This window comes from Onychostruthus taczanowskii, unplaced genomic scaffold (genome assembly GCF_017590055.1).
Source record: "Onychostruthus taczanowskii isolate IOZ18803 unplaced genomic scaffold, ASM1759005v1 scaffold30, whole genome shotgun sequence".
NCBI classification, from domain to species: Eukaryota; Metazoa; Chordata; class Aves; order Passeriformes; family Passeridae; genus Onychostruthus; species Onychostruthus taczanowskii.
Genome location: NW_024500350.1, coordinates 6,559,289 through 6,585,193, shown reverse-complemented (window position 1 = coordinate 6,585,193; position 25,905 = coordinate 6,559,289). Strand labels below are relative to the sequence as shown.

Genomic DNA, 25,905 nt, shown 5'->3' with positions numbered 1-25,905 from the left:
GCAGGTCACCCTTTTCCACCAGCTCTGCCTGCACAGAGCTTCTACAGGCTCCCGGGGTTGGTGTCCACCCGTTGGATTTCAGACAGGAGCGCTGGGAGCGCGGCAGAGCCTTCCCAGCCCCACACACCACACAAGGGCTCATGACTCGCCCCATCCTCCTGGAAGAGGATGGTTGGTGTTGAGATTGACCATGGAAAGCTGCCATAGCTCCCCAGGATTTTGCTCAAAGCCAGCTCTAGGGATGCTCAGAGGGAAAGAGGGAGGGGGGACGCAAAGGCGTGCTGGAGGCCCCGGCACACAAGAGCAGCTCGCTTGGACCATTAAGGTGCTTTTCTCTTGTTTGTGCTTAGCTGTGCAAGTTCACTGCCAAGAGGGAGAGGATCCACCCAGATTCCCCAGCCCTGAGCAGCTGGGAGCTCGCTGAGGCCAAGGGATGAGCGTGGAAGAGCAGCCAGGAGAGGTGGATGGGAGGAGGGAAATGAAACCACTGATGACAGCTGCTGCCAGGGATGGGGAAGTGTTAGAGGTGTCATGTCTGGGGCACCTCTTCCCTTCTGCCTTCCCTGTCCTGTGGTGAAGGAGCCTCCTGACTCATTCCCTCTTTGCTTCTAAACATTTCCTTTTATACCCTATAATTGCATTTTTGTACCAAAAACCCTCTGGAGTGAACATGCTTCTTCTCTCAAGACTCCTCTCCAATGTGAGTGGAGAGACACTAATTGCTCTGTCAGGGTCTCCAGGGCTCTCCTCAGTGTTGTTAGCTATCAAAAATGTGTTCTTAATTTGAGCACTTGGTCCAAATATTTCATTTTTAATTACAAGCTGAGACAGAGCATGAGACAGCCCAGAGCAACAACGAGAGCTCCTCCCACCAAGCCAGCAGAGACTGGGGGGCTCTCACACTGTCCTGGGGGATAAAGCCCCAGCCCTGGGGGGGGTCAGGCAGAGGGGAACCCCCTGTGAGAGGGGGAAACAACCCCAGCCCTGGCATGAGGCTGTGCCCAGGGTGGGAGGTGCTCTTTGGGGAGCATGAGGACAATCAAAACAACCACCAATATCATCATCATCACCACCATCACCGCCATCACCACCATCACCATCATCACCATCCCCACCATCACCACCTCCACCATCACCATCACCACCATCACCATCATCACCATCCCCACCATCACCACCTCCACCATCACCATCACCACCATCACCATCATCACCATCCCCACCATCACCACCTCCACCATCACCATCACCACCATCACCATCATCACCATCCCCACCATCACCACCTCCACCATCACCATCACCACCATCACCATCATCACCATCCCCACCATCACCACCTCCACCATCACCATCACCACCATCACCATCATCACCATCCCCACCATCACCACCTCCACCATCACCATCACCACCATCACCATCATCACCATCCCCACCATCACCACCTCCACCATCACCATCACCACCATCACCATCATCACCATCCCCACCATCACCACCTCCACCATCACCATCACCACCATCACCATCATCACCATCCCCACCATCACCACCTCCACCATCACCATCACCACCATCACCATCATCACCATCCCCACCATCACCACCTCCACCATCACCATCACCACCATCACCATCATCACCATCCCCACCATCACCACCTCCACCATCACCATCACCACCATCACCATCATCACCATCCCCACCATCACCACCTCCACCATCACCATCACCACCATCACCACCATCACCATCGTCACCATCACCACCACCATCACCACCACCATCAGCACCACCACGACCAGCACCATGCAGGGAGAAGATGGCCCTGCTGCTCTGAGTCCCAGCTGGACCAAGAGCAGGAGCAGAGCTGCAGGGCTGCTCCTGGCATGTCTGTGCTCTTGTCAGTGAAGCAGCAAATGCAGAACTTGACTCCTCCAGCTGATCTTCTCCTTTCCTTTGTGATGCTGTGTAGCTGCCTTGGTGTTTAATCCTGCTAATTAACGGCAGTGAGAAAGGGATAATTCTCATCTCCTCCCTTTTGCAAACATGACAATCTGCAGGGTGGGACCAGGGCAGCTCTGCAGCATTTCAAGTGAAAAAGACAAAAAGCAGCAGACAGAGGCATTTACCTTTTGGCAAGTCCAAGGCGTCTCTAAGGAAGATGGGTTTTAAATCCATACTGTGTGAAAGAATTTAAATTACATACTTAAAACTCCAAATATTGTAAGTTGCGTGTCTGGAAAAACAAGAGGAATATCCTTTGTTTATTAAAGAATGACTTTGAAAAGGACCTGGCTGGCTTCTATCTGAAATACAAAGGAAGTATTTCTTACTCTGAGATGTCATCATACATTTATTTAAAGCTTTAATTATATGTTTTGGGACATCATCTACGCCTGAACATTCCTGCACTGCAGTTGTCTGGAAGAAGGAGCTTTTTTTTCCCCCATCTTTAAATAGTAAATGAGGCAAATTATCTCATGGTAATTCCAAATGGTAATTTGGTTCCGCTGGAGCTGTCAGTGGCCTATCAAAATAGTATTTCCAGGTTAATTTTAGGAACACATCCACCCCTTCCAGCAGGCTGGGATGAGTTCTGCTGAGCCCTGGGGTGGGAAGTGATGCTCACCTGCAGCCCAGGGACCCCGGCTGGGCAGGAAAAGCCATGAACCAAGAAAGCAGAACACAAGGAGATGTGTGTGGGACAAGCTTCAGTGGCATCCCCCTGCTCCAAGGCACTCCAAGCCATGGATGAGAAGGGAAGCATCACTGTGGCATTAAGGAGCACCACTGAGTTGTTCTAAATAATAACAACAGTGATTTTGCATTGCAGCCAGTTGGGAGCTGGCAGTCCCAACTGCTTTGGGAAGGACTGTAGCACTTCAATTTATTACAGATTAATGGGATTGATTTATTATTTTTTTGTTTCTTTTTAATTAGCTTCATTAAAAGCCAAACAATCTTCCAGCAGAGCATGCAAACAAGAGGGGCACGGGCCCAGGCACTGCTGGTTCCTGGTGCCTTTGTCCAGAACTAGCGTTGCAAACCAGGGAAGATTTATTAATGGTTCCTGGGAGAGATTAGCAATGGGGAAACAGCTCAGGGAGGATTAGGAGCCAAGCAAGTATCAGCCAGTTTTTGGTGGAGTGTTTGTCAAAAGTCGTTCTTTGAGCTTGAAGTGAGTCTGTGGGTGTCCTTCAACAGGGTGGTAGCCACAGAGCAGGGCTGGGGATTCATCTGGGTTTGCTGAATCCTGGGGTTCAACTTCATCTGGGCAATCTTTTTAAAATAAGTTTAAAAAATAGAAGAAGACTCCTATTGTTAGTCCCAGGCTGTTGCTTCACCTCGGGTTTATGATGTCAGTGTTTGGGGGAGCTGCCAGCTCACCTGGCCTTGGAGGGGCTGAGCACCAGGGTGTCCCCAGGCAGAGTGTGCAGCTGCAGCACACCCCCTTTGCTCTCCCCTAAGCCATCTGACAGTGAGCTGGCACTCATTTCCCCCTGTTTACACCCAACCTCATGTCCTGAAAGCTCTTTTTGTCCTCCTGAGAAGGATCAGCTCTGTGGCTTCCCACCCTGCAAACGCCAACCCAGCACCTCTGAGCAGAGCCCCTGCCTGCCCGCCTTTCCAGTACAGCACCCTAAAATTTCCCCTCTCAACACCTCATGTCTGGTCTGGAGCCTGAAGGGATCCAAGTGCAATCATTTTACCACTTTTGTCCCCAAAGGGCACAGAAGGGGGGCACAGCTGGTGTCCCCAAAAGCCAAGCAGTGTGGGGAGCACACCCTCTCCTCCCCCTGATCCTTGCTGGCCACAGCAGCACCAGCTGCGGTTTGTGCTTATAAATCTTCTGTGGAAAACACATAAAATTTGGTATTATGAAAACAATAAAAAGAAATTCAGAGCAAAACACCCCAAACCTGAAATCCAAACTCTTCAAATATCAAAAGACTGAGCAATTTTGAAACTGCATTTCTAAAGGAGAGTAAGAACCGTTTGTCAAAGACCAGAAGACCAAGAGGACGGGTGAGTTTGAGGTCCCTGCAGCAACCACGCAGCCCAGGGGATTGTTTTATCCCTCTTTCTGGACCAAAAGAGCACCTCGGACATCAGCAGAAGCTCGGCCAGCAGCCCCTGCGATGCCGATTTGCTCATTCCAACCCCTCCACCCCAGCGCTGGCACTTCCCAGAGCCTCCCCTCGCCGCGCTGCGCACCGCACCGAGCCCTGCTCCGGCCGGCTGAAAACAAAACCGACTTCTCCCCTTTCCGCAGTTTATTTTCCGTTCTCCCTTCAGCACAGGGCCGGAGCCAGCCCAGTCTGGTCACGCTCCGCCAGTTTCCCCCCCGCTCCCCTCCCCTGGCCGCTCCCTCCATCCTGTCCCTGCCTGGGCTGCAGCCGGGCTCTCCATCCCGCAGGATGCTCCCAGCCCGAGCTCATCCCCACGGGCCAGCGAACTGCAGGGAGCAGTTCCCTCAACTGCAGGGGTGATTTTTTAGGAATTAAGAAAATAAAAGCGGCCTCTGAACCATCTGCCAGCCCCAGGAGGGGCCGCAATCCCAGCTGTGGGGGGACAGAGCCCACCGGGTCCTGCCCGCAGACACCAGAGGGGTTCGAGCTCCCCCTCCCCGTTCCCACACAGCCCCCGGCACCCTCCAGCGGCTGCCAGAGCTCTCTCCGCACCGACTTTCCGCCTTCGGGAGCGGGGACGAAGCCCCCGAAGGAGCCGGCGGGGGCGGGCGGGGGACCCGCCACCTGCGGCCGGGCCCCGCCGAGCCGCTGCTGGGCGCCCGCGAAGCCCTGCGCTACTACCGGCGGAAGGCGGCTCGCTGGAACAGGTGCGTCCCGCGGCCGCGGCACCCCGCGCCCGGCACCGCGCGGCCCCCGCGGGGCTGGCTCCAGGGCACCGCGCAGGACACCCCCTTCCTGGGCATCTCCTGGGCACCTCCTTCCCCGGCACCCCCTTCCTGGGCTTCTCCTGGGCACCCCCTTCCTGGGCATCTCCTGGGCACCTCCTTCCCTGGCACCCCCTTCCTGGGTTTCTCCTGGGCACCTCCTTCCCCAGCACCCCTTTCCTGGCTATTTCCTGGGCATCTCTTTCTTTAGCACCACATACACCGGCGTCTGCTGGTACTCCCTTCCCTTCCCGGACATCTCCTGGGCACCTTCTTCCCCAGTTCCCCCTTCCCGGACATCTCCTGGGCACCCCCTTCCCGGACATCTCCTGAGCACCTCCTTCCCCAGCACCCCCTTCCCGAATATCCCCTGGCTACTCTTTTCCTGAGTGCTCCCTTCCCGGACAATCCCTGTGTGGGGAGATTCTGGTCACCCTCCTACCGGGCACCCCTTGCATGATCCCTCGTTTCCTGGGCATCTCCTGGGCACCCCATTCTTGAGTACCCACTGCACTGGCATCTCCTGCCACCCCCTTCCTGCGTGTCTTCTGAGCACCCCTGCATGGGCACTCCTTTCCCGGATATCTCCTGGACACCCCTTTACTGAACACCCCTTTCCTGGGTTTTCTGGGTTTCCTGGGTGCCCCTTGCATGGGGACACATTTCTCTGGCATCTCCTGGGCACCCTCTGCATGGTCACCCCCTTCCCTGGCATCACCTGGGCACGCCTTTTTTTGGACCCCCCATGCGTTGGGATCTCTTGAGCACCCCGTTCCCAGGCACCCTCTGTGAGTGCACCTCCTGCATCCCCTGGGCACCCCCTGCACGGGTACCCCTGCCCTGGAATTCCCTGGGCACAGTCTGCCCAGGCACTCCCTGTATGGGCACCCCCTCGCACCCTCTGTCCAGACACCCCCTCTCAGGTACCCCTCCCTTTCTGGGCAGCTCTCCTGGGCACCTCTGTCCCTTGGGTGTCCCCTGGCACCCCCAGTCCGGCTTGCCCCCCCATTCTGGCTCTGTGCCCTCACCCTCACCCTCCAGCCCCATGGGCAGGGCTGAGGGGCTCTGCTGGGATGCTCCTTCCTGGGGTGTCTCCCACCCTGCTCCACTGGCAGAGCCCCAGAGAAAGGGACCCCCAGCTCAGAGCCCTCTTCCTGCTGCCTCTCCCAGCCCAGCAAGGAGGAAACTCCCTCATCCCCTGCTCCTGGGGTGGGACTGTCCCTGCCCTGGGGGGACAGTGACCCTCAGCGCCAGCTCCAAGCACTGATTACCTGCACCCTGAATCCTTGATCTAACCCCCCTTCCACGAGCATACAGCACCCCACAGCTGCTCCCTGCACCCCCAGAACTTCTCCATTCGTACACAAACTCAGATACAGCAGAGCACAGAGCTCCCAGCGTGCTGAGCTCACGGCATCACCTCACCCACTGTCCCCTCTGTGGGACAGGACACCTGCAAGGGGATGACAGCATGTCCTGGGCACACCCAGGGTCCCCTGTCCTGGCACTTCCGCGCTGCCCAGCTTTGGTTTCCAGCATGGGAGCAGCCCCCACCCCTCCCATTCCCTCTGTGGTGGTTGCTGAGCTGCACAGGCAGGATTCCAAGCTCCTGCTCTTTCCACTTCCATGCCTGTTCCTCCTGTTCCTGTGGAACTCACCCAGTGCTGGTTCCACATGCGGTTTGCTGGAGGAGATGATAGGAAGCGATAATGGAAGGAGCAGAGAATGATCTTCATGGCCTGAGCAGCATCAGGGTCTGGAACCACCGTGGGGCTCAGCCAGGGCCACCCCTGCCAGGCTCTTCCCTGTCTCCAGTCACTCTGGATCCTGTTGAATCCTTTGTCACAGCACTTGAAATCCATGGCTGCTGGGTTTGAGTAGCCCTGGCTGTGCCACAGACCCACCTTAGGTGCATCTTCTCAGAGCTGAGCACTGCCTGCTGAAGACATCAGGATCTGGGTACCAAGGTGGATGTTTCCCAAGCAAAATCCCAGTGGGAACTGGAGATTTAAACCAAAGCAGCTCATGGCTTGATGGCACCATCAGAAGCCCTAAGCACTTGCTGGAGCCTCTCTTGCAGGACAGTGAGAAGTTTGCACTCCTCACTTTTATTCACCACGCTGTTAAAAGATGGAATTTGTGCTGCAGCCATGGCTGCATTTTGCCTCCTACCCCAAGGTTTGGCTGTGGTGTGCCTGGGATGAACGTGGTGATGCCATTTGTCCTTGATTGACTTCACTTTGCACCTCCAGGAAGGGAAGAAAGCAGAGTATTGATTATTCCTCAATCACTCTGAAATAAAATATATGATGCTCATAAATGGGTGAAACCTCCAGAGCGCACAGGCTGAGGTGACACTGCTCCTGCAGAAACCTGCCAACAACCATCACTGCTGCAAATTGAACGAGTAATCAGGTGGCACTCGCCAGAGCTGATGGATTTTATAAGATTGTTAATTTGCTGTGGGCACAGAGGAACTTCTGCCTCACCAGGAGCACTGCAGAGCCCGTGTCCTGTCTGATGTGGCCAGGGCAGGGTCCTTGTGGGACTCGGGAATCCATGGCTCTCTCCCACTGCATGGATTCAACCAAGCTGCTGCCTGCTGCTGCTGAGGACTGAAGAGCAAAAAGTCCACAGCAGCTCCCCATGCAGAGCCAGGCAGCAGAGGCTCAGGCCTGAGTGTCCAGGGGCATCCTCTCCCCAGCATGGCAGGATGACAGCACATTTCTCCATCACCTGTGGATGTGAGTGTTGGCAGAGCAGCTTTGGGAGCAGCAGGATGCTCCCCTGAGTAGGACAAGCTGCAGTTTAACCCTGCTCCTCCAGCACAGCGTGTCTGCCTTCATTTCTGCAGCCAGATGGACATCAGCTGGACAGGGGTTCTGCCAGCTGGAGCAGCCCCAGGACACGTCCTGTTGGGACAGCCATGGCCAGAGCGTGTCCTCCTCCATGGTGCTCCCTCCAAACCAGCTGCTGCCCAGCCCTGTCTGCTCCAGCACCTCAGTCAGGACCAGCAGCTTGACTGCAGGATGCAGAACCAGCTGGGGAGACTGATGGAGATGCAGGAAGGAAACAGAAAAACAACAAAACATCCACACCTCTTCAAAACAAACAAACAAAAAAAAATCCCTTAAAAACTCCAGAGCTTATTTTTATCCTTGAAGGAGCAGCTTCAAAACCCCAAACTCAGGATGGTGGTGGCCTGAGCAGTGTCACCCCATGCTGTGCCTCCCTGCCAGCCCAGCAGAGAGCTGAAAGGCAGGGCAACCCCGGGGCTATTTATAGCAGGGTAGAAATGAACCCTGTTTTTATATCATTATGCCCTTTGCAGAGATCTGTTTTTTTCCAGGGAAATATTTCAGGAATCCTGAAGGAAGCAGGGAGGCAGAGAGAGCTGTATTTTGGGTTGAAAGGCTGGGAAGGGACTGGCTCAGCCTGGGCAGGGACCGTGTGGATGCAGGGCTGGGATCTGCCTCCCCTTGCATAACCACTGCATTTTTTTCCCCCTCAGTAATCTCTTGCTCACCCTGGGGGAACAGCCTGTGTGTATGGCAGGCAGGAGAGCAAATATGGTAAAATATTCGGGCAGCTTCCCTAGGGAAAAATCCTGAGTCATTCCTGTCCATGGCACTGCGGTTTATCATCCCTGGCTGTGGCAGGGTTAATACCTCATTTATTAATTAAGGCCTTATTAATGCCTCATTGAGATTGTGCCTCACTTATCCACAGGAAGGGCAGCAGGCTGGGGGTCAGGGCACTTCTGCTGGAGCTGATGGCACTCCAGGGCCATTTCCATGTGCACAGGGAATTTTCTGCCTCCTGAGCAAAGAGCTGGTCAGAGAGGGAAGGGCTCCAGCTCCCTCTGACCATGCACACGTGGATTTCGTGCTGTGGCTGGCCCAGTCCAATGGAAAGACAAACAGACTGGGAGAGGGAAGAGGCTCCCACGAGCTGCACATCCAGCCTGTCTCTCCAGCTCCTAGAGGTTTCCCAGGATACCACTGTGTAGGAAATGGATTTGTGGGAAATTCTCAAAGCCTGACAGAAGGCTCACATAGTATGTGTCTGGATGTAAACCTTGAGATAAGAAATGCGGGCTTAGAAATACTATGGAATAAGACATTATTGAGAGAAAAACAAGTTTCAAAGGATAATATTGATACACTGTTATAAGTGTCTTAAAGCTAATCATCTAAAATTACTCCTCAGAAGTCTTACTACCATGTATATTTCGTACTTTTATTTTTCTAAACTATCTACTTTTATTTGCAAGGCTATCCTTTAAAACTTCTTTTTAGCTCAATTTTTCTCTCAATAATGTCTGTCTTATTCCATAATATTTCTAAGTCAACATTTCTTATCTCAAGGTATACATACACATACATACTATGTAAACCTTCTATCAAACTTTAAGAATTTTCTACAAATTCATTTCCTGCACCACTGGAACAGCTCTGGGAAGGTTCAAGCCCTGCTCACAGCCAGATTAATCACACTGCTCAGCCTGCTGGGTGGAGAAGGGTGATGGAAAAACCCCAACCAAACCCCCGCTGCTGGGCTGAGCAGGGAAATAAAGAAACCCCCAGCAGTCAGGAGCCCTTTCCAGCCCCCAGTGCCATTCCTGGGCTGATAAATGCCTCAGGGCATGGTCAGACCTTGCTGCTCAGGCTCTGGATGGGGTCTGGCCGGGCATGTGGCACTTCCCCCCTGTCCAGCCCCTCCATGCCAGCCTTGGTTAATGTCCTACTCCTTATCAGCCCCCAGCTCCTGTTTGCTTTCCTGGATGGATCCTGGCACTTTCAGTGCAAACTGAACTTCATTTTCCCTTTATCAGGACTGGCTGCTCCGTACATGGGCTGGACAATGTTAATGAGAAACCAAAGCTCAGTGCTCTGCTGGCTGCAATAAGTGACCTTGCAGTTCCACAGCCCCAGCCTTGGGGGTCTCTGCCACCCTTGAGCAAGAAATGACACAGATTCACTCAAAGGCTGGTTTGCAGAAGAGTGTTTAATACAAAAAATCCTCTCTTTTATAGACAGATTCGACTTGATTGGCTAACTAACAAAAACATCTTTCTCACTAAAAGTCCCTGAAAAGAACAGAAAAAACAGAGTAGGAAAACACCACCTGCAGATTGTACTAACAAGTTATCATCGTTTTTCTACAACTCCCTAAAAAAGTCTCACAAATCCACTGTGAGAAAATGAAGCCTGTTTGCTCACTCTCTGACCAGGCTGTTGCATCCACTGGTCTCAAGGCTGAGGGAAATGCTGATGGAGAGGAGAGATGCTTTTGGGTTATTACTGAACTTGAGAAGCTCCTTCAGCTCCACCTGCCAAAAAAGGGTGGGGTTGAACCTTGATTTTTAGAGATCATGGGCAGGATGCTGCCACGTGACCTTGTAGCATCCCTGCTCACTGTGAATTTGGTCACAGAGGCAATTTGTAGCTTTTAGTGATTTTTTTTTCCTCCAACTTCAGGGAAAAATCTCTCTCCGAGATGGTCAGATGTCACCGTGATGTTTCCTGGAAAAATCCTCTTGTCCAGCTGAGAAGCCTCAGTTTCTCCTGTGTTTTGCTGCTTTGGAATGTGATTTGGAGATTGTTTTCCAACATGTGAATTGTTTTTCCTTAATGACCAATCACCGCCAGCTGTGTCAGACTCTGAGGAGTCAGTCACGAGTTTTCATTATCATTCTGATAATCTTTCTGATACATCTTCTGATGTATCTTTTCTTTTTCTTCAGTACAGTTTTAGCATAGCATTATAATATAATATAATATAATATAATATAATATAATATAATATAATATAATATCAGCCCTCTAAGACCATGGAATCAGCTTCATCTCTTTCCTTGTCCTGGGGACCCTGCCAAAGACCACAGCCAGAGACTCTGACCGTCCCCTGCCTCAGTTTCCCCGTACCCACCCCGCGCTCTGCTCCGGGCGCCCTCCAGCCTCGGAGAAGGAGCTTTTCCCCGTGCTGACGGCAGGTCGCCTCTCTTGCAGGAGACACAAGCGGTACCGGCAGGAGCTGAACCTGACCTCCGCGGCGCTGCCGCTGGCGCTGCGGCCCGAGGCCGGCTGGCTGCGCTTCCAGCTGGGCATCAGCCGGGACGGGCTCTACCCGCGCTCCAGCCCCGCCGTCGGCGCGCTGCTCCGCGACCTGCGGGAGCTGCCCACCGTCAGCGCCGGTGAGCGCCCGCCGGCCGCGGCTGCGGACCGCCTCTGTGAAAAATGCCTGCTTTGTGACGGGCTTTTCGCGAATCTTAAAAGGAATATTGTGTGCGGTGTGTTAGGAAGTTATGTGTTATTAATTTTCTCAAGTAGTGTCTTATGTTATAATATAAAAATAGGAACTGTGTATGTGGGATGGTTTTTTATTAAGAAAGGAATGGGGTACTCGCACCAGGCAGCAGTCACAGGACACCTAAATCTTTCAGAGAAAGAGAATTTATTGCTCTTTTAGCAAAAGAAACAAACTTCTTCCCATCTTGCTCAGCCATGAAGATGCTGTTAGGATTAAGAGGAAGAAGTTGATGCTGACCACAGAATCCTTTGTTTGAATGGAATTTATGCATCATGTATGAGGTGTATGAATATGCAACAGGCTATTGCTTTTAAGGGTTAATTCTCTGTTAACGGGTGTCCTTTTTCGGGCTTATTTTGCCCAGAAAAAGGTACCCAGACTGTCCGTAACTCTTTGTTTCTTGTTGTCTCATATTGTCCTAATCCAAATTGTCCAAATTTTTATTACTCTAATTATATTACTATTTTTATAACCATTTTATTACTATGAAACTCTTAAAATCTTAAAAACAAGTGACTGCCGTTTTTCACAGCTCCTTGGAGCCTGCCAGGGGGTCAGCAGCAAGAGATGAAGCCTGGCGTGCAGCCCCACATTTCTCTTCACAGAGAAAAGCAAGGCACAATTCTTCCCAAGAATATTTCTGAGATTCACATTCTCTGAACCTCAGTGAAAGGAAAAACAATTCTTATCTCATTTGCTGTGCCTGTGTTTGCACAAAAATAGAATGCAATATGGAGATTGTTGACCCAAAGTGATGGTGTTTTGCTTCCTTGGCCTGTCAGGGCCAAGTGTGTTTCAGGACTGTCAGCTGAGAATTGTCATTGTGTTTGTGGGTACCAGGACAGGGGAAGAGATGAATCTGACTCCATATTTCTTAGAAGGCTGATATATTATATTATATTATATTATATTATATTATATTATATTATATTATATTATATTATATATAAATATTATAATATATTATAATAAATATTATAATATATTAAATATATAATTATATTAAAAATGTTATACTGAAAAAAGAGAAAGGAGACATCAGAAGGCTAGGAAAGAAAAGGAATGAATAATAAAACCTGTGGCTCCTCAGAGCCATCAGATAGTTATTGTTTACATTTCTTTTCTGAGGCTTCTCAGCTTCTCAGGAGAAAAATCCTGGCAAAGGGATTTTCATAAAATATCACAGTGGCAGACAGTCACGAGATCAGTGCAGTTGTGTGCAGAGTTGAGTGCTTGGCAGATTCAGTTTGGATGTAATGTAACGTAGTGTAATATAATATAGAATAATAGAGTATAATAAAGGCCTTAATTAGCCTTCTGATAAGATGGAGTCAGATGCAACATTTCTGTCCCCTTGTTGGGGATGCCTGTGAATGCTGCCCTGGGGTCTCACTGCTCCTCCTGCCCTTGCAGACTACAGCCAGGATGAGAAGGCACTGCTGGGAGCCTGTGACTGCAGCCAGGGTGAGTGTGGCACTCGGGTCCCCATGTGCATCCCCAGCTGCTCCATCCTCAGCTCGGCCAGGGAAATGCCAAGCCAGGCTCTGCTCCCTCCCATTAACCCAGCAGAGGCTGGCATGATAGAGCCTGGACTTATTCCTGTAAATTATTCCTGTAAAATGAGGGAGTCCAACCCAAGGGCCACGTCCACGCTTTTTTTAACACCCAGGAGTGGTAATGCCACCACTGCCATGAGCAGCCTGTTCAGTGTGGGAGTCAGGACACCAGTACAGCACTGGTTTCTGCTGGGGAGGGAGGAGAAGGTCCCCAGGGGGATGTAACAGAGGGGCTGAAGGGAAATGTGCTCTATGGCACAAGGGGGAGAGGAAAATAAATGGGAAGAGAGAGAGGGGTGTAGCTGGACGGAGTGATGGGATGCACTCATGGGGCTGGAAAGCCGGGTTGTGATGGGGTGTGTAACTGGGGTGTTTCCAGGAGTTAACACCCCATTTCCAGGCAGTTAACACCCCCTTTCCCAGGAGTTAACATTCTCTTTCCAGGCAGTTATCATCCCCTTTCCCAGGAGTTAACACCCCATTTCTCAGCAGTTAACATCCCATTTCCAGGAGTAAACATCCCAGTAGTTAACACCCCCTTTCCCAGGAGTTAACATTCTCTTTCCAGGCAGTTATCACCCCATTTCGAGGAGTTATCACCCCCTTTCCCAGGAGTTAACATTCTCTTTCCAGGCAGTTATCACCCCATTTCCCAGGAGTTATCACTCCATTTCCCAGGAGCTAACACCCCATTTCCAGCAGTTAACCCCCCATTTCCAGGAGCTAACATCCCCTTTCCTCCCCAAGTGGTGAAGCCCAGCGGTGTGCACCTGAAGCTGGTCCTCAGGTTCCAGGATTTCGGGAAAGCCATGTTCAAGCCCATGAGGTAAGGCCAGCAGAGCCCCCCTGAGCCCCTGCAGTTCCTTGGCATGGGAAGGTCCCAGCCACACCTTCCCTGTCCTGCCCTCCCTACCTGGGCAGCTGAAAAGATTCCATTATTTTTCCTTATTCTTGGCTGCTCACACCACCCAGGAGCACACGTGGATAAACAGCAGTGTTCCCACACCGCTGTTGATGTTGGAAATTTCTCAGTTCATGGGTGCCAGGTGGAGAAGGACCCTGGGACACTTGTTCTCCTGAGATCTTTGCCATGAGGGACTGCTCTTCCCCAGCAGATTTTGGGGTTTATGTTGGTTTTCCTTGGATTCCCCAGAGTGTTTCCAAGAAACAGCCATCAAACAGGGGAGTTAAATTGCTTCTGTTCATATTTGCAGCCCCTTGGGACTCTTCACATCTATTCCCTCTCACTTTACTGTCCATGTGTGACAGAGCGGCTGCCAGCACGTGGGCTGGCATAATAAATCCTCACCCAGAGGGCAGCCAGCTCCTCTCCCCTGGGTTTCCATCCATCTCTGCCCAGTGTCCACCAGCTCCTGGAGGGGAAGGAGAGCATCCATGGCCTGCTGAGCCAGGAGGGCTTTCCTGTGTCCTACCCCCTTTCCCAGGAGTTCACACCCTATTTCCAGGAGTTAACACCCCCTTTCCCTGGAGCTCACACCGCATTTCCCACTGTGTGACAGCCAGAAAATGGAATTAAAAGGAGCTCCCACCTCAGGGATAGGAGAGCATCAGACCTGAGCCCTCCTCTGCCTCCGGGGGGGATGTGACAAACACCATGTGCAACTTTGTCCTAAGGGGGTCTAAGCTCTTGCTGAAGCAGATTTAAAGCCCCAGTCAGCTCTTCTGCCTCCCCCAGCCCCCTGGCAGCACCAGGGTGCAGTGCTGCTCCCTGGCACGCCGGGTGATGGCTCCAGCTGGGCACTGAGCCCTTGGGCTCTGACCCTGTCCCTGAGCCCACCAGCTGTCCTTGTGCCACCACTCAGTGTCCAGGCTGCCCAGCAGCTCGGTTAGGCTCACCCCCTGCTTTCTCCCAGGCAGAAACGTGAGGAGGAGACTCCTGAGAATTTCTTCTACTTCGTGGACTTCCAGCGGCACAACGCCGAGATCGCCGCCTTCCACCTGGACAGGTAGGGCTGGCCCAGCCTGGGCTGCCTCCTGCTGCTCTGCTCTGGCCACCAGAGCTCTGGGAAAAGCCTGCAGGGCTCATGGGAAAAGGGGAAAAAAAGGGGGAAAGAAAGAGGAAGGGAAAGAGGAAGGGAAAGGGAAAGGGAAAGGGAAAGGGAAAGGGAAAGGGAAAGGGAAAGGGAAAGGGATCCTCCAGGAGATCCTCCTGGCTCTCATCTGACACCCCAGAGTCAGCTTTGTCTTGGCCACTGCATGAGAGCAGGTGCAGTCCAGGCTGGAACAGGTGAGATTCTCACCTGGCTGTCACACATTGTCCCTCCCCTGCATCCAAGTGCCAGTCTGAGCTCCGGGTGCCCTGCTGGTCAGGGAGGCACACACTCCATCAGCAGTCAAGGTGTGCTTTGGGTTGATAAACTGCAGCAATGCAGTTTTAAGCCCTGAGATAATGAGCAATTAACCTGGCACCTCTTCCCAGCAGGGTGTGTGTTTAATAAAATCAAAAATACTCTTCTCAGAAGATGAAGGCAGCAGACTTTCTCTCCTCTGAACACCAGGGGAAGGTGATCTCTGATGGTCAGGGTGGGTGGGGATCTCCAGTTTCCATGGGATAAGCAGGACTAAATTAAGTCCTGTAGCTCAGACTCTGAGAAAGGGAACAAAGGGAGCTGAATTCCCTTCCCAGTTCTGCCCCAACATCCTCACAGGGACTCTGCTTGACTCAGCCACCACCACCTCGCCCCTGCAGCTCCACTGCCACAAAAATGAGGCCAGACTGCTTTTGTGAAGTGCTTTGTGGTTTTTAGAGCTGAAAGATGCTGGATAAAAGCAAATATTTTTTTTCTCTCTCGACATTGCTCAATAAGTAGCAGGCTAAATCCTGTTCTGTGCCCAAATCCCAGGAGCAGGGGGCATTACCCAAGGAGCCAAGCAGAGCATTAGCCAGTTCTCCCCGTGTTACTGACTCAGCAATCAGCAGCATTCCCATTGACTGCCAGGAATGCTTTCCTGCCCCAGGCCCTGAGGTTTTTAAGAGAATTTTTGAGGAATTAGCAGGGCATGAGTGCCTCTGGAGGAGGGGGTGCCTCCTCAGCCACGTTGTACCAGGATCAACATCTTTGCTCCGTGCCAAACCAACATTGTAGAAGGGTCTGAAGGGCTGCTCTGGCCCTTGGAGGACCCTGTTGTGTGCAAAGGGTGGGAGAAACCAAGGCAGTGTGAGGGAAAGACAGGAATGCTGGAGAACATCCAGATTGTTCCAGGCAGCAGCTATTAAAATACCCAAATTGAAACAGAGTTGTATTTTGGCCCAGAGGGGTTTTTGCTGGAAAGAATCTGGCTGCAGCAATCCAAAGGCTCCTGGTTCACTGCTGGAAGGGGCAGGGGCAGCACCTGCCACCCCCGGGTGCAGCAGCATCCCTTGGCACCAGCGCCTGTCCCTCTGTGCAGGATCCTGGATTTCAGGAGGGTGCCACCCACGGTGGGGAGGCTGATCAATGTCACCAAGGAGATCCTGGAGGTCACCAAGAACGAGGTCCTGCAGAGCGTCTTCTTCGTGTCACCAGGTGGGCATGAGGCAAATCGTGGTCCCAGTTGTCTTTAAGGGCCCTTCACACCTAACCCAAACCTGTGGTGCTCCGTGGTGGGAGGAAGGGCAGGGCTGCAGGAAAAGGGCCTGCAGGACTCGTGCTGTGGTGCAGAAATGAAATTTTTGGGTTAAATGTGCACAAAGACATTGTTACAGCAGAGGTTCCCTCCAGCTGGAGTCATCTACCAGATCTACTCATTTGGGCTTTTTTACTTCACCATTCCCTGAGCAAAGGACCCAAATCTATGATTTGGAAGCTTGACATCCATGGCATGGATGCTTTGGGGTTTACCTTGTTTTTCCTTGGATTCCCCAGAGTGTTTCTATGAAACAGCCATCAAACAGGGGGTACTAAATTGCTCTGCACTCATTTGCAGGCCCTTGGGCCTCTTCCCATCTGCTGCCCCTCACTCCATCCCTGCCACAAGAAATAATCGCTGTCCCACAGTGGGGAAATGTGCCAGCAGCTCTCTGGGCACAGAGAGAAACACAACTTTGCCAGGCATCATCCTGGGGAAGGCTGTGAGAAGATCAGAGAAAAGAATAAGAAACAATTCTTATCTTCACTTGCTGCACCTGGTGTTGTGAACATGTAGAATGCGCTACAGAGATTTCTTTACCAAAGGGTGGTTTCTTACTTAGCCAATGCTGATGGTGTTTTAAGTAAAGGACCAATCAAACACACCTGTAGCAAACTAGTCTACAAAATCAATGGTTTCTTAATAAAGAAAGATCATCAGCCTTCTGTAATACACAGAGTCTCTGTAACTTCTTACCCAACCAGAGACCCACTACAACGAGAGGGAAAGGCTCAGCCCAGGCCACCTTGCACCCTGTGGGAATCACATATCCACTGAAGAGAGAGAGACACAGGGTTTCCCAGGATTTTCCTGGGCTCTGAGAATGCTCAGAGAAAGAATTAAAGAATTAAAACAATTCTTACCTTAATTTGCTGCGCCTGTTGTTGTGCACATGCGGAATGTGTTATGGAGATTGTTTACCAAAGAGGGATCTCTTAATTGGACTCTGGTGATTTATTGATTGACCAGTTAGGTCAGAGCTGTGCTGAACTGTCTGGCAAGGGCTGTGGGGGTCCCGGTTGTTGGTTTTTCTGGGTCTGGATTGAAAGCACTTGCTACAATAGCTCCTGTTCAGACTCAGGTGTTTATTATTTCTTATCAGTAAAACAGTCTCACTGCCATGAGTTTGGCAGCTTTTCATTAGAAGGCACAAAATGGCCAACAATCTCTTGTTACAAGGTCTTTTAAGACTAAAGTATCCAATTAAGAACGGACACCTAGATTATTTCCCCTTTTAACCCAATAATTGATCCCAAAGAGCCCCAATGTGGACTTTTATGCCCAATTACAAAATGCCACCCAAACCCAAGAAGAAGAAGGAAGAATAAGCATGAAGGAGAAACCCAGGACAACACCTGTGCCCTCCATCTTGCTTCCATCCACAACATACTAAAAATCCCAAAACCTGAATTTCTCAGCAAGTGATGCACCTCTCTATAATCTATTTCACACTTTTGTGGGTTCTAGTCTATCTTGAAGTCTAGGAAACTTTCTCCATGAATGAGGGTCAGAGTCAGAGCTCTCCTGGGGGGTCAGGGCACCCCAGAGCAGGCAGAGAAATATTCCCAGTGCTCTGGGTTTCTACAAAGGGCGATGGGTTTTTCTTAGGAGTATAGTGTAGTATAAAATAATAAAGCAATCAATTGCAATAAAGCAATTGATCAGCCTTCTGCAATCATGGAGTCAGTGCACATTATTCCCCGCTTAGGGGTTTGCTGCCACAATAGCATCCTCCTGGAGATCACAGCCCCTTCTCCCTGTTTTCTGCTCTCCCCCCAGCCAGCAACGTCTGCTTCTTCGCCAAGTGCCCGTACATGTGCAAGACGGAGTACGCCGTGTGTGGGAGCCCCCACCTCCTGGAGGGCTCCCTCTCTGCCTTCCTGCCCTCCCTCAACCTGGCCCCACGGCTCTCCATCCCCAACCCCTGGATCCGCTCCTACTCCTTCGATGGAAAAGAGGAGTAAGTGGGGAAATGAGGCTGCACCCCGGATCTGCATTGCAGGGCACGGACACACGGACAGAGCTGCAGAAATAACCCAGGCCAGGCTTCAGGGAGCCCATAATTAGTGTAATAACTAGTGTAATAACCCTTAAAGCCTGGGCATTGGCTGTGTTTCAGTTCCAGTCTCCTGCATGCACAAGGGGAGATTTATTTCCTCCTCCTGTACATCTTCACATGGAAGATGGGTGTTGGAGTGTTTTTGGGACGTGGCGGAAGCAGCTGGGGGTGTCTCCTTTTCTGCATCTCCTGCAGGTGGGAAGTGAATCCACTCTACTGCAACACAGTGAGGGAGATCTACCCCTACAGCAACAGCAACCGGCTGCTCAACATCGTGGACATGGCCATATTCGACTTCCTGATAGGTAATGGTGGAGGGAAATAACCCTTCCCCTTTCCCTTCCCCTTCCCTTTAGAGGGGCTGCTGTCTCCCCACAGCCCCTCCAATGTGGGGGCACAGGGGAGCCCCCAGACCCACCCCAACAAAGGGAAAGCAGCACTTTGGGTACTTCCAGCATGGCAAACAAATACTCCATGCAGAACTGAAAGAAATCTTGGGATGATTTATAAAATTCCCTGCAAGGCAAGCTGTGTCCCTCTGTGTGGCCTTTGCAGGGAACATGGACCGGCACCACTACGAGATGTTCACCAAGTTTGGGGACGATGGCTTCCTCCTGCACCTGGACAATGCCAGAGGGTGAGGCAGCGGGAGGAGGTGGGGAGGGTGAGGAGGAGGAGGAGGAGGGCAGGCTCTGAACTCTGCTTCACCCCCCAGGTTTGGGCGCCATTCCCACGATGAAATCTCCATCCTGGCCCCGCTCTCCCAGTGCTGTGTGTAAGTCCCAGCTGCAGCTTCCTTGCCAGGAATGTCCAAGTTCCTGTTCCTGCTGTCACTGGGGAGGTCACCGTGGCCTGGCTCCCTCCAGCAGCTCAAGGAGGACCCTGCTAAAGCCACCCTGGATGCTGGAACATGGGAATCACGGTGGAAAAACATCCACTGGCACACCAGGAGATGTTGTCCAATGGATCAAACCTTTCCAGAAAGTTCTAACAGCCTTTCCCAGCCCAGCAGCACGAGGTGCTCTCAGGAATCACAGAAATCTCCATCCAAAATCCTGGTGGAACTTTGATGCATTTAATCAAGCTTCCTCTTCTCATGGCATGAAGGAGAAGCTCATAATTAACCCTATGTTCCTCCTTCATTAATTCCCATAAACCAGCAGCTGCAAGTTAAATTTAAGAGGCAGAAGCAGCTGCTGTTCCCTCGGGTTTGTCTTCAGGAGACGTGGAGCCTTTTTCCTTGCTCTACCTGCTCCTTCTCTCCCTCAGGGTGGTAACTGCACTCTCCCCACACACCTTTAATTTCAAGAACTGTTATTTGCACTCAGCAAGTCTTTTAATTTCTAATTGCAGGTTCGTAGGGAATCCTTCTCTTCAAATTTTGTGCAGTTTGAAATTAACTCTGCCTCTTAATTTGACCGTCATACCATAATATCCACAGGTCACAGCATTCCTATTCTTCCAGATCCACCTCCCAGAAACTCCTCTTAATTTAATTCAAGGCAGTGGTAAGAGGACCTGAACAACTTGTCATAAGCAAACAAGGGCCAGGAACAGCATAAAAACAACTCGTGCTGCCTGAGGAAGACACACAAACCCTCATTTCCCACAAGAGCCGATCCATTTGGAGTGGGAGAGCTCCTAAAACCACTTGGGAAGGAAGGGAAGAGGTTTTGCTTGAGTAAGCACACAGAGGCCACAAATTTCAGCCTGCCCTGACCAGCAACCTGGACTCAGCCCACCGAGTCTCCTCCTTGCTCCGACACCAAGCTGAGCCATGTGAGCAGGGAAGCTCCTCCAGCCAGGAGCACAGGGATGCTGAGAGCAGGCTGTTAAACACATCCACCTTGTTCCCAGCTGACTCCTGCTCCAAGCCTGGCTTCCAGCAGATTTGAGTCTGTTTTATCTGCCTCTCCCAGCCTGACCCACACGTTGAAGCCTGCAGGTCTCCTCTCCCAGACAACGAGTGGCACAAATACAGCCATACCACGAGATGGTCCTTTCCCTGAAAGCATCAAAACCCTCCTGGAGGCACAGCCAGGCCTGGAAGCAGCCCCAGTCAGGCTGCTGAAGTCCCTGGAAGGCTCGGGGTGAAAGGTTCAGCAGTCCAGCCCAGCCACAGGGTCACAGCCCCCATGGGAGCATAGCGGGGCTGGCGGCAGCGTTTCCATCTCAGCCCTGTCTGTGCTCTGTTTGTTTGTTGTGTAACTGTTCCAGCACTCCATCAGCTGCTCCTCACGGGTCACACCAGCCCTCTCTCCACCTCCAAGCACTGCTGGGACCAGAGCAAACACAGCTGGTGTTTACCCACAGCAGCTCCCAGGCCGGCCCTGCCTCGAAGGACAGCGCACAGATGCTCGTTCACATCTGCTCTGGGCACAGCCTCCCCTGGCAGCAGCAGCACCTCACAGCTGGGCTTTAAAGCTTCCTTGTCAGTCCTCACACTTGATCAATTGATTATTTTAGGTTTTTCAGGAATATTAATGCGGGAAGGTGATGCCTGGCCCTGTGGAAGCAGCATCTTCCTTCCCTTGTGCCACTGCCCAAATACACCTTGCTCCACACACACTCCTGATTAGACTGGATATTAGGAAAATATTTTCCTGGAAAGGGTGGTAAAACATACTAGTAGGGTAGTAAAACACTGGCACAGGCTGCCCAGGGAAATCATGGAGTCACCATCCCTGGAATTTGAGTGATCTGTGGATGTGGCACTTGGGGTCGTGGTTTGATGGTGCTGGGACAGCAGTTGGACTTGATGATCCTAAAGGTCCTTTCCTACCTTAGTGATTGTCACCAACACCTGGAGCAGCCACAACCCTTTCCCAAACAACACATGGCCTGTTGGAGCTGCAGAGATCCAGATCAACATTCCCAATGGATGCCCTGGATAAACAACAGCCTAAGAATACAAATTCTTGAGCAGCCTAAAATGGATCTGACTTCACCTTTTTCCACCTGAAAAATCTGACTGGGCTGAATCCAAATGGTTCCATAAGCATGGACCACTTTGTTTCCAAGATTCAAAGGGCAATAACTACAGCCACTGATTTATTTCAGTATTATACACGCTGAAGTCAACACATTTCTGCTGAGGATTAAACAAATGATTTCAGAACACTTCATTTCATGCCCAGAAGCATTCCAAGATTGCAGCTTTTCATCCCATTTTCTGTCAAAGTAAATCACATTTGAATCTCAGTACCCCCTAAGGTGAAAAGTCACAGTTACATCAGTTCCAGGAAATATTCCCTCTTTTTGCTCAGAGTTTTGACAGAAGATATTTTCTCATTCATGTCTTTTCATTTACCTCCCCCTCTGCTCCCGTCTCATAAATGTCATCCTTGGGGAGATGACACCACCCTGCAGGAACCTGGGGAACTGGGTCATCTCTGACTCACTCACTACTGAGAACTTCTGTCATGTTTTTCTCTCTGCTGACAGAAATTTGCAGTACAAATACTCTGGGAAAACAAAGGAAGAACTAGAGGTTTCTGAAAAAAAAATTCATTACCTTCCAAAATTAAAATTATAGAACTTTTGATCCTAATTTCTTTAAATTCCTCACCCATCTCTGCCCTGCTGCTGTCAAGGAGCTCAGCTGCTCTTGCTGGGAGGCATTAATTGTTGATTTGTTTTTTTGCAGAATAAAGAGAACGACGTTGCTGCGCCTGCAGCTCTTGGCAGAGCCCGAGTACCGGCTCAGCGACGTGATGAGGGAATCCCTGCTGCAGGACCCCCTGGCCCCTGTGCTCACCGAGCCCCATCTCCTGGCCCTGGACAGGCGGCTACAGCTCATCCTGGAGGCCGTGGGCAAGTGCATTGACACCTTTGGAGAGGCCACGGTGGTGGCCAACGACACCAGGCAGCCCCAGAGCCCTGCAGTGCACAGAGCCAAGCTGGACACTTAGGGCTCAGAGCCAGGAGAGCCCTGCCAGGCAAGTGGCAGCTCCAGCAAGTGCTCATTTCCACCCACAAACACTCACGGAGACTCTGAGGGGAGATGGCAGAAGATCAAGAGTCCCACCGGGCTCCTCTGCTGGTGTTTAAGCAGAGCTCCCGTGCTCGGGCAGTGCTGCCGTGGCTGCAGCTGATCTCTGCACCCTAAGCACAGCTCTGGGGTGGAGAAGCTGTGATCTCCAGGTCTGGAGCTGGCTGTGCCCTTGGGAGGCTGAGGGAACGCCTGACCTTGGTTTGCTCAACCTCCACAGCGGCTTGGTCCTGCTAGAGAAGGACACGAACTCGACCCGAGGGTGAGGGTTGAATAAAGAGATGCCAAGAGCATTTTCCTCTTAGTAAGTCTTTGTTCTGTGGCCAGGAGTGTATATTTGAGAAATACCTGCCCCTGGCACAAGACAGGGCATTGGTCTAGCTTGGCCACACCAGAGGGCATTGTGAGAAACACAGTAAAGGTAAGAAGACTTTCAGAAAGCTGTGAAAGCAGGCTCAGAAACAGAAGGAACAAAAAACCTCAGAGCTAGCTGCAGCTGCAGGGTCTGAAAGTAGAAAAGTTACAACAGTACAGCAAGCAAGGACATGAAACAATAGTTTGAGTTTTAGGCTTGGCTAAGATAGACCTTAAGGCATTACACGTGCTCACTGTCAGGAGCAGTGTCACCCCAGCCCACAGCGACCTGTGCATGTAAAGCCTCACAGGCACTGAAAGCACTGCCCTGACCTGCCTGAAGGGCCAGTTTGGATACAGAACACAGGCAGGTCTGTGTTGCCTTAGACCCCAAGGGAAAAAACCCACACTAAAAAAAGCATCCTGTAAATCAAAGCACTTGAGACACTGGACTGTATTTACAATTCAAGAACCCACCCATTTCTGGGGAAAACGTTTTGCTAAAGTCGGGGGAATCTAACTCAGGTCATTTTAAAATAATTTTCTCCTCATATCTTTTACAGTCATTTAGGCTGTCATAATTAGCTGGAAAATAGAAACTGTTATCGCCGTCCCTTCCCCTCTCTCCAAGTCTGTGCATTTTGAGGAGATGTAACAGAAACTGGGGACCAAAACAAAGTGTGGGGAGGGAGTTTTCGTGGGTATTTCAGTTCCCTGCTGACCTTTCACCTCCCGACAACGAGGTTTTTAAGAATAACTGGATTAGTGAAGCTCTCCTTAATAGCTTTTTCCTTTAACTATTAGGAATTACTACACTGAGCCTTTTGGCAGCCCGGGGAAAGTACTTGAGAACTCTGTTGATAATTTATCATCCTTAAGAGGGAAAAGAAAGCCAACAAAAAACCCACACCATAACCAATCTACCAGAAACTCCACAGCGGCTTGGTCCTGCTAGAGAAGGACACGAACTCGACCCGAGGGTGAGGGTTGAATAAAGAGATGCCAAGAGCATTTTCCTCTTAGTAAGTCTTTGTTCTGTGGCCAGGAGTGTATATTTGAGAAATACCTGCCCCTGGCACAAGACAGGGCATTGGTCTAGCTTGGCCACACCAGAGGGCATTGTGAGAAACACAGTAAAGGTAAGAAGACTTTCAGAAAGCTGTGAAAGCAGGCTCAGAAACAGAAGGAGCAAAAAACCTCAGAGCTAGCTGCAGCTGCAGGGTCTGAAAGTAGAAAAGTTACAACAGTACAGCAAGCAAGGACATGAAACAATAGTTTGAGTTTTAGGCTTGGCTAAGATAGACCTTAAGGCATTACACGTGCTCACTGTCAGGAGCAGTGTCACCCCAGCCCACAGCGACCTGTGCATGTCACACAAAGCCTCACAGGCACTGAAAGCACTGCCCTGACCTGCCTGAAGGGCCAGTTTGGATACAGAACACAAGCAGGTCTGTGTTGCCTTAGACCCCAAGGGAAAAAACCCACACTAAAAAAAGCATCCTGTAAATCAAAGCACTTGAGACACTGGACTGTATTTACAATTCAAGAACCCACCCATTTCTGGGGAAAACGTTTTGCTAAAGTCGGGGGAATCTAACTCAGGTCATTTTAAAATAATTTTCTCCTCATATCTTTTACAGTCATTTAGGCTGTCATAATTAGCTGGAAAATAGAAATGGTTATCCCAGTCTCTCCCCCCTCTCCAAGTCTGTGCATTTTGAGGAGATGCAACAGAAACTGGGGACCAAAACAAAGTGTGGGTAGGGAGTTTTCGTGGGTATTTCAGTTCCCTGCTGACCTTTCACCTCCCGACAACAAGGTTTAAGAATAACTGGATTAGTGAAGCTCTCCTTAATAGCTTTTTCCTTTAACTATTAGGAATTACTACACTGAGCCTTTTGGCAGCCCGGGGAAAGTACTTGAGAACTCTGTTGATAATTTATCATCCTTAAGAGGGAAAAGAAAGCCAACAAAAAACCCACACCATAACCAATCTACCAGAAACTCATTCTAAAGTAACCTTTAAGTTAAACAAAAGGCACCTACAGCACTGCAGACCTTCTAAGGGTCCCCAAATCCCTGCACAAAAGCTTCCAGGCAGCATTTTAACAGGATCCAGCAGGCTGCTGCACCACCACCAGCTGTGTCCCATGGGCTGGAGTTTTGCCTGACCTAAAGGGAGCTCAGTGACACCAAGTGCCTGGATGATGCAAGGAAGGAACAAAGCTCATTTGGCCACAGCTGTTTGTCACAGGGGATTGTGCTGGTGCCTCATTTAACTCCACAGTAATCTGATAATGCACCTGGCTCCAAACTGCAAACCCACGGCAGAGGTGCAGTTCTGATCTGAGTGTGTCCTACAGTGCCCATTTGTGTTGGAGGAAGTTTGGAGTGTTTCCTAGTGAAGAAATTCCTCCAATATTCTGAGGCCACAAAGGTGAGCAAGAACCCCACATAAACCCCACCAAAAACCCCACTCCATGCTCCTTTAGTCTCTCCCACATGGTGGTTCAGACAAGTCCTTGCATTTCCAACTTCTCAACAGTCTCAAGCAGATTCTTGACCTTTTTACTCTTGGGACTTCCAGATGTTTTTACTCTTGTGGGCAGAGAACAGATGAAAATACGAGGATGTGACTCCCTCTCAGCACTTTGCTCTGTCGGTTATTTCTGTCCAGAAGAGTGAATTCCCAGAGTTTTATCTCCCTCTACCGGTGACTTTGTGCTCTCCCCACACAGGACAAACCCAGAATTAATTCCATCTTTTGCCATGGAATGGTGACTGTTTGCTGCTTCAACAGGAAGCACATGGCAACAGAAGATAAGCTTAAATTTAAGTTGTAATTATAAAGTGTGTATTTATAGTTATAAGGCTGGAAGTGGAGGGTTTAAAGTTTCACTTTAGGTAATAAAAGTTCTGGTTTCAGCCTGTTTTTTTCAGTGGAGGGGACTGGTAAAGGGAGGGCAGGTGAAGGAAAGTAACCCATGGATATTTAAATGGCTGGTACAGGGTTCTTCTTACTTTTATTCTCCTCTGCATGACAGATACATTTTTACTGGACCTTCAAAGCTGGGTGACTCAGCTTTCTTGGAGCTGGCTGTAA

At 50.7% G+C, this 25,905-nt stretch overlaps 1 protein-coding gene across 1 annotated transcript; it reads left to right on the top strand.

Annotated features, from left to right (window-relative positions):
• Nucleotides 1–140: 140 nt before the first annotated feature.
• FAM20A (FAM20A golgi associated secretory pathway pseudokinase) lies at nucleotides 141–22,741 on the top strand. The gene is made up of 12 exons (XM_041409386.1): nucleotides 141–171; nucleotides 4,648–4,843; nucleotides 10,912–11,096; nucleotides 12,626–12,676; nucleotides 13,516–13,594; nucleotides 14,643–14,735; nucleotides 16,180–16,295; nucleotides 18,178–18,358; nucleotides 18,653–18,762; nucleotides 19,013–19,094; nucleotides 19,173–19,232; nucleotides 22,104–22,741. Exons 1-12 carry the CDS (start codon nucleotides 141–143, stop codon nucleotides 22,366–22,368), a joined length of 1,449 nt encoding a protein of 482 aa, XP_041265320.1. The 3' UTR covers nucleotides 22,369–22,741.
• The last annotated feature ends 3,164 nt before the right edge of the window (nucleotides 22,742–25,905 follow it).

Bases quoted from the DNA above. Each gene is read 5' to 3' on its own strand.
- FAM20A (XM_041409386.1), top strand. From the start codon at position 141: ATGACTCGCCCCATCCTCCTGGAAGAGGATG. The intron at 13,595-14,642 runs GTAAGGCCAGCA...GCTTTCTCCCAG, and splicing joins GCCATGTTCAAGCCCATGAG to GCAGAAACGTGAGGAGGAGA. The intron at 14,736-16,179 runs GTAGGGCTGGCC...CCCTCTGTGCAG, and splicing joins GCCGCCTTCCACCTGGACAG to GATCCTGGATTTCAGGAGGG.